At 40.9% G+C, this 11,776-nt stretch overlaps 1 protein-coding gene across 1 annotated transcript; it reads right to left on the minus strand.

Annotated features, from left to right (window-relative positions):
- Positions 1–285: 285 nt before the first annotated feature.
- Positions 286–11,478, minus strand: LOC132872868 (uncharacterized). Its single transcript, XM_060907980.1, has 3 exons — positions 11,014–11,478; positions 4,023–4,102; positions 286–3,805 (listed from the first exon to the last, which is right to left on the minus strand). The coding sequence occupies exon 3, from the start codon at positions 3,498–3,500 to the stop codon at positions 2,562–2,564; it is 939 nt and encodes a 312-aa protein (XP_060763963.1). The 5' UTR covers positions 3,501–3,805; positions 4,023–4,102; positions 11,014–11,478; the 3' UTR covers positions 286–2,561.
- Between the last annotated feature and the right edge of the window lie 298 nt (positions 11,479–11,776).

Raw genomic sequence — 11,776 nt, forward strand, 5'->3', positions numbered from 1 at the left:
TTGGGCAACCCAGGTTTCTCCCATCTGGGTCCCACACGGAGTTGTCCCATGCGGGCTCATTATGGGCTCATTATGGGTCCCTTATTTTACCCTTTCAGGTATTGTGTGGGCCTATTACAGTCAGCCCATAGTACAGTTCTTTACACAAACAGCAATAACAAATACTTTTACTTCAACTGCTAACAACTCTAAATACATGTTTTGCGTGCCAATATTTTAAAAGCTGAAACATAACACTGACTCTTGAGAACGTGGTTAACACAGGCTTTAATTTTAATTTTAAAAAAGAAAGAAAAGTACAGTCGGAGGAAAAAGTTTGTACACCCTTTCAAATTTCTCACATTTTAACTTAATTTGGTCATAAATTATGATCTAATCTTCACCAGAATCACATGAATGATCAAACACTGTCTGCTTTAACTAATACTACCAAAATAATTACATTTTATCATGCCTTTATCAGCCATAAAGTGTTAACATTCACATGGCAGTGAGGCAAAAGTAAGTACACCCTTGGCTAAGGATTCCTCAAAAGTTAATTAGAAGCACAGACGAACAAGAATATTACACAATGGGCAGATTTCAATTTCAATTGCTCAGGTGTCACTTAATGCTACCCTGGCCAGTGGAAAACACACACCAATTAAGAATTCATGGAAAGCCATTGTCTGATGTGCACCATGCCTCGCTCAAAATATTTTTCTCAAGACCTATGATCAAGAGTTACTGATTTGTATAAAGCTCCAAAAGGTGACAAAACCACCTCTAACAATCTTGACGGTCAGAAATGCATGCCTATCGATTGTGTCTATAAATAGAGACAGCTCAGCAGTGTTGCCTCTGTCCCAAGTGGTGATTGCCCTGCAAAACTGACTCCAAAGACACAGCACTAAACCCTCAATGAGGTTAAAACAATTCAAGAGGGTCAGCTGAAGGCTTACAGAAATCACTGCAACATGCCACAATCTCTGTTGACATATCTACAATACTGACAAAAACAAACAAGAATGGGGTTCATTCTGCCAAAGAGAAATTATGGGGTTTCTGCCAAAAAAATATTGCTGCACCTTTGAGGGTTGCAAAAAAGCATTTATATGCTTCACAGAATTACTGCTACATACTATGTAGACCAAAGTTGAATCCAAAGTTGAATTGTTTAGGGGAACGCACAATGTCATGTTTGGAGGAAAGCTGAAGAACCACACCTTCACCAAAACCACATCTCCACTTTTAAGTATGGTGGCAGGAGCGTCATTATTTGGGGCTACCTTGGTGCCTCTGGCCCTTGTCAGTTTGCTAGTATCAGTGGAACAATGAACTCACAAGTTTATTGAGACATTTTAAAGAAAACAGTTTTCTCCGAAAAACATGGATGATCAAGTTCTAATGCGAGATGAGGGTCCTGGCTTTTAAATGCAATTCATTTCATGTTTTTATGTGCTTCAGAGGCTGAGATATTTAGGTTTTCGTAGGCTGACTGCACCATGTCCCAAAAAGGGCTCAGGCGACTGGTATGGACCATCAGACCTGGTATGGACCTCAGGATGGAGTGCAGTCTGTGCAGTATCTGTGGTGTGTGTGTGTGTGTGTGTGTGTAAGTGTGTCTTCTCACGTACTGTATGTGTGTGTATCAGTGTGTGTGTGTGTATATATGTGCGCCTGTGTGCGTGTACAGTCAGCCATGATGTGCCTGTGAGGAGCTGTTAATGCAGACTCCCACTCCTGGCTCCCTGCCAAAAAGGTGGGCCGATAAAAGGTGTGTGTGTGCGTGTATCTGTATGTCTGCATGTGTGTCTGCATTTATGTGTGTGTGGTGTGTGTGTGCGTGCATGTGTGTGTGTGTGGTGTGTGTGTGCGTGCATGTGTGTGTGTGTAGTGCCTTTGGAGTGGGCTAATATTGCCACATCAACATGCGCTAGGCTGATAGACCAGAATAACCAAGCATCCTGTCTGAAACTGCTACTGGTCTGTTCAAACAATCATTTTGGCCTATTGACATGTGTTTCAGTGCATCATTTAACTCATGTATGGTAACGTGTTTTGCTTGATGAGCCTGGCAAATGACAAGACATAATACTAATGGTATAACACCCTCTCGCACATCATGCATGATGTCAGGTGGTAAACAAGTTGTGACGTCAAAGTAATCTAGGGAGTCAAACGGACAACTTCTTTGCACCCCATACAGTGCACAGTTACTTGGGTTTTCCTTAATAGACTCAAGATGGTACTTGTGAACATCTGAAGTTTGAAGAGTAAAGTCCTTTTCACTAAAATAATCATTTTTACTTGATGACGTGGCCATGCAATACCTGCAGATGCGCCCAGAGTTAAAAGTCATACGGAAACCACCAACCATGTGTGCTGATAAGTTGTCTCCTGATATAGTGGCTACTGCAGCATGCATCAAGTGCTCCTGACCATTTACAAGAATGGTAAATCCTTCTGACGACAGTGTTGTTAAATCCCTAAGAAGTGGTTTAAAAATGGTCTCCAAATCAACGCTTTTCCGTAAAGAATCTTTAAATAACGGCAAGATGTATATGTTTGACATGGGAGCGCTATTTTCCATGAAGGTTGCCAATGGTGTAATATACAGCAGAAAGTTTGTATTTACCACGTTTAGCACCCAGAGGATTAACGACCTCAAATTCATCCTGATAAAAGTGTAAGCGTAGGGCATCGGAATGAATTTTGAAAAATGGGTGCTCCTTAAATAGTAAACCATCTCTATAGTCAGTTAAGACATCCTTATTCACCAACTGGTTATTTTGAAACTGTATATGTTCCCAAATATCATTATGACTACAGTATTTTTTCAAAACGTCAATTATGGGGACATATGAACATGTTCCAACTTTTGACCCAAGAGAATCTCTCAGAATATACTGCACAGATTCAGTCAGGTCCAGATTTGATTTACAGTACTCTGTAAACAAATGTTTAGAGTGAACCACATTAGCAGCCTCACTAAACAGATCAGGAGACTGAAAAAGTTCTGCAAATTCAGGACAGTCGGATAAACTAAATCCTTTTTGTTCCAAATGTTGAGTAATAAGAGTGTCATACTGTTCTTTGAAGTTACTCAAAATAACAGCCACGTCATCAGTAATGTCTTGCTGAACTAACTGAGGAAGAACATGTTTCTCTCTCCATTTCAAGGAATGGGTCATCAACATTTTCTGTATGCTTTCTGTAAGAGTGTTGATATCTGCATGGCTTGGCTCATCAAACTCTACCAAATTGTTTTCATATGCGTTTTCTTCAACCTCCTCGTCCTCCACAGTCAATTCTTGAGGGGCCACAACCCACTTTTTATGTTTTCTGTATATGTGCCTCCTGTAAGACTCATATTTTGTAAATGTACATTGACAATCATCAAGGCAGCAGCAAATAGAAAAATCAGCCTCATGCGAATGAATTAATCCGAAGTGATGAATCAGTTTGACTAAAGTAAAGGCTCTCCGGGAGCACTTTGGACAAGAAAAGGGGCGAGGCATACTCAAGCCAGTAAATTAATGGCCCTCAGAGCAGCTGTTGGCAAGGCCTTATCAGCAGGGTCGGTTACTTTCAAGATGTGTTGTTGCAGAAATATGAGTGTGTTTCTGTTGTGGCTAGGGTACTGAAGAGAGAAAACAAAATACATGCAGAAAGCTGACAGAACTCCATCCTCCACACCAACGGCACTGCAGAAAGTGGAGCCATCCACCTTTATGGTCACTGGAACGCGTTTCTCTGTGAAAACCTGAGTCCAGGTGTATGACCCAGCCACTTGGACGGTGGGGTAGGGCGTCGCTGGTTCTCCCTAAAAGACAGGCAAAAGACAACACCGAAATTGGTAAAGAAATACAGAAATAAAGAAAAGGTACACTACACATTACAATGTTTTACATCACATTACCAGCTAATTTACACTACACTATAAAGTCACATACACACACACAAAATAGCAGGCTACAATACTGCTCACCAAATAAATTCCTTGCGTCAATGAAATCACTGTGGTAGAAGCATTCACTTACATCAGTCAGCGAAATGTAATTGTCCAGTTTCTCTTTGAAGAGTATTGGTAACAGGACCAGGGCAGCTCGGAAGTCTACGTCTTCCAAAAGAAAAAAAAGATAAAGTACAATATATTAGCAGTGGTAAATTAGTTCTTTCCCCAGTCACTAACAGCTTTTGTTAATTCTTCAGAATCTGTTGCACAATTCCAAATACAATTAGTTCGCCACCGGCCTACAGAAAGGGAAAGATGGGATTATTCCATGCCAATTCAACAATCTCCATGCACTTATGTCTCAAAAAAAAAAAAAGACACCCACACACAGAAACTCCAATCAAAGGATTTATTAAAAATGAGCAATGTTTTAACCAGGCATGCAAACTGGTCAGGGGTGAAAAAGGTGAGAAGGATGCACGGGGACACGGCACGCGCGCAAAAGTACATTTCGTAGTCTACGTTACAAAAAAAATTGCAACCAGTGACATCTTGAATTTAATACAGTACAAAATAACTTTCCATAAACATGTCTTAATAAGTTACTGTTGAGTGGCCGGTAAATTGTACCATTTATTTGTCAGTGGCCGGTAAAGTTTGATATTTTGTGAAGTTAATTTTCACCCCTGTGTACAACACAGTGGGCTATTTACAAAAAGGTATATATTACTGCCTGTGCTATCTAACAGACCTACCCCAGAGGACACACCTGGCCAATCCCTGTCTGTCAATTTTCTTAAAGACATCTCCTATGTGAAATCAGGGGCAGATCTAGAAAAATATTTATGGGGTGGCAAGAGGGGGGCAGGAATTTTTGAGGGGTGGCAACGTATTACAGACATGTATATATACTGAATTTAATCACAGTTTGACGACAAATAGTATGTACACACTACAAAAGGGCACAGACTGCCATTTACAAACTCATACAGATAAACTTAATCTCATGCCTTTATTGTTCACGAAGAACACACATTCTCAGATGAGGTCTATACCGTTTCTGGACAGTTTTATACTGTATATGCAAAAGAACAGACACTAAAAAACAACAATAACAACACTGTTTCAAGTTCAGCATGATTTAAACCATTTACACCAGTGTCACATTTTATAGTTTTTTTTCCTCACGCTTTGTAAAGGCTCACCAGTGAGCAGAACATGAACTTGTCATGCCTACAACAGCTGAATGCGGCGATTTCCATGTTGCTCAGCAAAACGCTTCACAAATTTATCAAGATCTAATGCTTTTGTGCGCTTTGATTCAATGCTGAGTACAGCCAAACTTGATAGTCTCTTTTCTGTCATAGTCGACCGCAAATAAGTCTTTATGAGCCTGAGAGATGAAAAACTTCGTTCACAGGATGCACTGCTCACAGGCAAGACAACCGCTATTTTACACAACCTGAACAACTCAAAAAAAAACATCATCATCATCTTGGTATGGGTCCAAAAACAGTGAACTCCATGAGAGTGGTAGGACTCTCCTGTTCCCCCTTTTTTCTGTCTAGTACTCTCCTCGTCTGATGTAACTCATGTTTAAGATCCTCAATATTTGAATCATAAGCTTCAGCCAATAGCAATGTTTTCCTTGACAGACGGTGAATCAATATTAACTTTTGTGGCCGACTTTACACAAAACTAATGTCAGACCTAGCTAACATTAGGCCAAAAAAAAAAAGTGTGTTTCAGGTAACATGAAATACTAAAATAAGGTCGGTAGGTAGGAAATTTTTTTTCTTAATTTGTTTTATTTTGTTCGAAAAAATTAACACAAGTAAACATCTTACAAAATAGTATTTTGGCACAGAATCCTTTATACCACACATCATAATAAAATAAGTGTTTTAAATCTTTAAACGAATAAAAAAAATATCGCAAGAGTTCGAGTTATGATCTGCGGAAGCGTATTGCTGCCACACTCAAAAAAAAAAATTGGCTTAGACTCAAGTAATTACGTGAAAAGATATTGTTAACAGAGTTATCACGTTTTTACAATATATTTATCATGTAATAACATATCACGTAATTTCATGATATTTTCATGTGATAATGTGAAAACACTTTATCAAGAAATAACGTGAAAATATGGTTTAACGTCCTAGGCTAGGCTACTTCCATTAAAAGCAGACGGCCTCGCCTAGCCTACTGTAGAACTTGGGTCGAGCAAAAACACGGAGTAAAAACATGGCTGAATCCTGAATGACTCCTATTTGTATAAATAGGGGACTACATAGGCGGCAAAATGTAGTGTTTTTCCCTGCCATGGAAGTGCACTTGTATACTGAAGAGGAAGCAATTTGCATTACAGCCAGGAGGGCTGATAGAAGTGGCAAAACATTTTACTTTTTATCATTTCTTTCACAACTTGAATGCGTTGAAACAAAAAATTATGACAAACTAACGCCGCTTACACTAAAATATCAAGGGAAATTTGTAATAAAAACTTTACGGTCGGCAATTTCGACGCGGAAATTCTCGATCGGTCGGGTTACCGGAAACACACTTTTTTTTTGCCTTACATGTATAGTTAGCTAAATAACCTTCTCCAACCTGATTTTTATCCTCTCAAAATCAGCATCGCAACTATGCTAGCACTGTTCATTCATTATAATTTCATTTTTTGATAGATAGTTAATCAGCTTTTACCCCTTTCCTCCCGTGTCTCCTTTCCTCGCGACTCCTGGCTCCCTCGCTTCGCGCCTCTCAATTTTCCAAAACAACCAATCTCTGGCGTTATCTCGTGCTGCATTTGCCGCAGTCGGACATTGGAAATTCGCGCACGTAAATGTCAAATTGGCCGTAATTTTTCTTTGAATTCGTCGCTGCCAACTGGGGTAGCAGCAGGGGTGGCAAGGCTTTCTTTTAGAGTGGCATATGCCACCCCGGTAGATCCGCCCATGGTTATTCACCCCCGAGCGCGCTGGAAACTGTTCCATTGGTATTCAGATTCAGTCGCGAGATGAGGTTGCCAGATCTCTCTATAAAAAGGTGACTTTGCGGTCTGAATCTGTGGAATATTCGTAAGCGAGGACTGGCAACCAGCAGTGGGTTGTGCACCAGCTGATCAGAACTCCAATGGAAAAGAAGCGTGTTAGTAACTGTTTATCTTGATTGGCTGTAACCTTGTAAGTGAAATGTTTGGCAACATTAGCGTTGTAGCCTGCCTACCCCCCCCCCAAAAAAACTCTTCGGATCTACACGATTCACACAAGTGACCTATTTTGGGACCAAAACGGCGAATTTTGCCGAAAGGTGTGGAGTTTGCATGTGTGTGAAATTATAGAACTTGAGAAAGAGCGGTGTCTTCTGGACATTGAAAATGCAAAGCTTTTCAAAGAAATACTTTTACTTAAAAAGGAAGTTTTAACACTTCAAAAGCAAAAACTGGAGATAAGCCAGCCACCCGAGGCTTCCCTCAGGGCTCTGTTGAATGAAATGATGTAATCACATTTTTGTTTTAATAAGTTTATTGTTTTTTCATTGCATATGCTTTAAATGTTTCATGTGTATTTAAATTGTTACATTGTGTAAATAAAAAGTCCCATCAGGGTTCCTCCCTGTATGGATGACAAAAAATATTTTGTATATTAGTTGGGTCATAACAAATTTAAATCATAGCTCTGGAATTACTGATTTACCTTGATTAGACTGCAAAGTGGTTTTCAATCAGTGTTCTCCTCACAGCATTTCCATTGATATTTGCAGCATTTTGTAGGCCTGCTTGCACATCCTCAACATCCTCATTCTCTTGTGGGTCCTCATTCTCCTCTGGCAGCTCGTCTCTGACTCTCTTCCCAAAGTTGTAAAGCACAGCCACTGCTACTATTACTGTTAGGGTAGTGTCTAGTTTGGTGCGTAGTCCCAATCTCAAACATGGAAATCTTCGCTTCCACATCCCGAACGCTCTCTCAACAACTGCTCTTGTTTGAACATGAGAGTTGTTGTAGTTCCTTTCAGCTTGAGTTTCAGGGTTCAAGAGTGGAGTCATCAGGTATGAGTGACATGCATAGCCACTGTCTCCCACTAGATATCCACCTATCTGCCCTCCTTCCAGAAATGCACAGAGATGGCTGTTCTCAAAAATCCGACTGTCATGTGTGGATCCTGGCCATCTTGCAACAATGTTTGTAATCTGGGCCTGGTTATCGCACACAACTTGCACATTGATAGAGAAGTAGCCCTTGCGATTGCGGAAAAGTTCCCCATTCTCACCACCTGGGTTAAATATTAAAATATGTGTGCAGTCAATAGTGCCAATTACCCCAGGAAATCCTGCTTTTTTGTAGAATCCAGCTGTTATCTCCCTACTTTGCTCAAAACGAACGAACTGATCTCTCAAGCTTGCAATAGCCTTTGACGCCCTGTTGACAATTCTGCAAACTGTGGACTTGTGAACTCCAAATAGATCCCCATCAACCATTTGAAAGCAACCTGTGGCATAAAAGCGCAAAGCAACCAAGAGCTGGAGAAGTGGCGGCACAGCAGCGTTCCTGTCACTTCTGTGCTTGATAGCTGGTCCAACTTTCCCATTGAGGTAAATTACAGATTCTTTTGTGAATCTGTACCGCTGGAAAAACTCATTGTTGCTATAAAATAGCATAGGGTTAAGCCTATCTCGAATATTCCTGCGTGGAACTCTTTCTTCTAATTCCAACAAGCGAATATATGCAGCCATGTTGTCAGTAACACTGAAAACCTCTAACTTAAAGGATATGGGACATGGATTTTTTTCTGGGTATAATTATGTATAAAGGACATAAGAAATGCCATCTAAATCACTGCAGGGCGTCAAAAATGTGAAAATCATCACATTATTCAACTTTTTTATACATCAACGTAAAACAATGATTCGTTAATTAGTTAAGCGGTCACGTGACCCGTGACGTCACAAAAACTTTTCAAGGAGCCAGCACTTGGGTATCTAATGTAAACAGGTTACCGAAATGGACACCATCGACAGTGACATTCCCGATGTTTCACAGACCCTACAAATTCGAACCGATAGCTGGAAATTCACATGAACATAGATCTTGTCTTTACTCTGACGGGTCAGATGATTCTGAGAGTGAGAGTTCATTCAATCCCCATGAAACTGAAAGCGGTCGGCTCGATAACACATCCTGGTAAGTTAAAAACAATTCTGCTCAAAGGCTAATGATCTGTTGAAAGAAGCATTATTTTTGTATCATACATTGAAAGTTGGCGGCACGGTGGTGTAGTGGTTAGCGCTGTCGCCTCACAGCAAGAAGGTCCGGGTTCGAGCCCCGGGGCCGGTGAGGGCCTTTCTGTGCGGAGTTTGCATGTTCTCCCCGTGTCCGCGTGGGTTTCCTCCGGGTGCTCCGGTTTCCCCCACAGTCCAAAGACATGCAGGCTAGGTTAACTGGTGACTCTAAATTGACCGTAGGTGTGAATGTGAGTGTGAATGGTTGTCTGTGTCTATGTGTCAGCCCTGTGATGACCTGGCGACTTGTCCAGGGTGTACCCCGCCTTTCGCCCGTAGTCAGCTGGGATAGGCTCCAGCTTGCCTGCGACCCTGTAGAAGGATAAAGCGGCTAGAGATAATGAGATGAGACATTGAAAGTTCATCATAGATCTAGCTAAAGTCCTTTGCAAGCTAGTTTTTTTTTGCTGATATTTTTCGAGATTGATTGAGATACAGTGCTTCCAGAGTCCGAGATGAAAACATTCAAAATGGCGAAACGAGTCAGAATTATGATAATCAATAATTGATACACCCAAAATTATAATACTAATCCTTACCGCATGAGGCCCATGGTAAAACCACACTTCCAGGAGGGGCTGCCGTCTGCCTCCCAAGCCGGCCGAGAGCGCTCCTCGTCGGGCACGGCCAGGCGGGCGAATGCCCTTGTCCGTCCGCCCTATCTAAAAAATAATGGTACAACTCCGAGTGAAGGTATCAATGCGCTGTCGAAGCGCGCAGAAGGTGTTAGTACGCCTGTCATTATAGTGCGGACTTTCCATAGCATAGAAAATCGCCATGTTTCAATTTGTGTAACTGAACTTTGTTTCATGTCACTGGTCATATAAACCTATGTAAACAGGAAAAACGTGGAAGAGTTTGGTCGCATCTAACTACAGCCCCAAAAAATACCATTGGCCATGCTGAGCCTAGCTACATTGCTAACAGGAGTAACAGCGCGTCTGACTGACTGGAAGGTCGCAATACACCATGATGTTCAATGTACGTTAAACACTCTAAAAACAAAACAATTTTCTTGTCATCCAAGACACAAAAACTATTTTGTCGCATTCGTCATCATCACGATTCACACTTCTCCATATTCATCTACCCGCTTGTGCTGTACCCGAAAGTTTTTGTGAAGTATGATCACGTGACCGCGGCCCTTCCGGTTGTAAAATATGCATATCGGAGCTCGAGCAGAAATGCCATATAATCATCACGAATATAACGATTTTGCTGAATTTAATAGATAATTTTGTACTTGTTGATGCAATTAATTCATATTTTTAATGGAAAGAAACTGATATAGCGTGCATTTATGTTTCATGTCCCATGTCCTTTAAACCTCCTCCAGGAGTGGTTTATTTTAAACTGGCAACCCAGGTTTATCCTGGGTTTAAAATCACTGGTGCAACAGATTTAAATTTAATCTACGTTTAAGTGTGATTTAAACCTGAGATTATCCATGGTTTAGATTTAACCAGAGATTAATGTAAACTAGATTTAAACTAGGTTGAAGTTTGGTGTAACATAATTAGTCAATAAACTGTGATTTAATCCAGTTTAAAAATTCAACCGCATTGGTGCAACCCAGCCTGAATGCAGTAAATGGGAGTGTGATCTCAGAAATGTCCTGTAGGTGGCAGTATAGGCTCATGGCAGTCTGATTAAAAAGGCTGTATGGCGGAAGTAGTTCATGTTCCTGTTAGGGCTGCGACACGTGTAATGATGCCGGCATGTGTTCAGTAAACAGTTAAAACTTTCCACTAGTGTCCGCGGATCTTTTAGTGAGAAGGAATTACACTAAACTCACCTGCTGATGAAAGATGAACAGAAAGCGGGAGATAAACAGAACTTCCGAGCTCCGTGTTATAGTCCAAACATTTCCCAGGAAAGAGGCAAAATAAACAAAAAGAAAAAAAAACAGTTCCATGTCTAAACTTAAAGGAGTATGCCACCCCCAAGTGAAATTGAGTCAGTCCCTAGAGTTGGATGAGTGAGCCAAAGTGTTCTGTAGCCGACCCAGCCATTGTCCTGATCTGGAAACGTCCCGGTTAGCTTTAGCTTAGCGTAGTCGCTGTAATCCGGCGTATCCAGCTAGCATTGTCGTTGCAAAAGTGAATCAAATAACTCAATATTTTTTATATTTATTTCTCACGACCTGTATATTCACATCGAGTACACATCAATGCAAATTAACACGAAGGGATTTACTAGACCAATTTATATCTGGAACTATTTTCGGGCAAAGCACCGCGCAGCACCTGAAAACCCTGGTTTCCCTGGTAACACTGGTGTATTGACGGAAGTTGTGGTGCTGCGTGGTGTCTTTGCGCCTGCAGCGGTGCTTTGCCTGTGCTGTGGCCGAAAATAGTTCCAGATATAAATTGGTCTAGTAAATCCCTTCGTGTTAATTTGCATTGATGTGTACTCGATGTGAATATACAGGTCATGAGAAATAATTATAAAAAATTTTGAGTTATTTGATTCACTTTTGCAACGACAATGCTAGCTGGATACGCCGGATTACAGCGACTACGCTAAGCTAAAGCTAACCGGGACGTTTCTAGATCAGG

Source organism: Neoarius graeffei, chromosome 24, assembly GCF_027579695.1.
Source record: "Neoarius graeffei isolate fNeoGra1 chromosome 24, fNeoGra1.pri, whole genome shotgun sequence".
Lineage (NCBI taxonomy): Eukaryota > Metazoa > Chordata > Actinopteri > Siluriformes > Ariidae > Neoarius > Neoarius graeffei.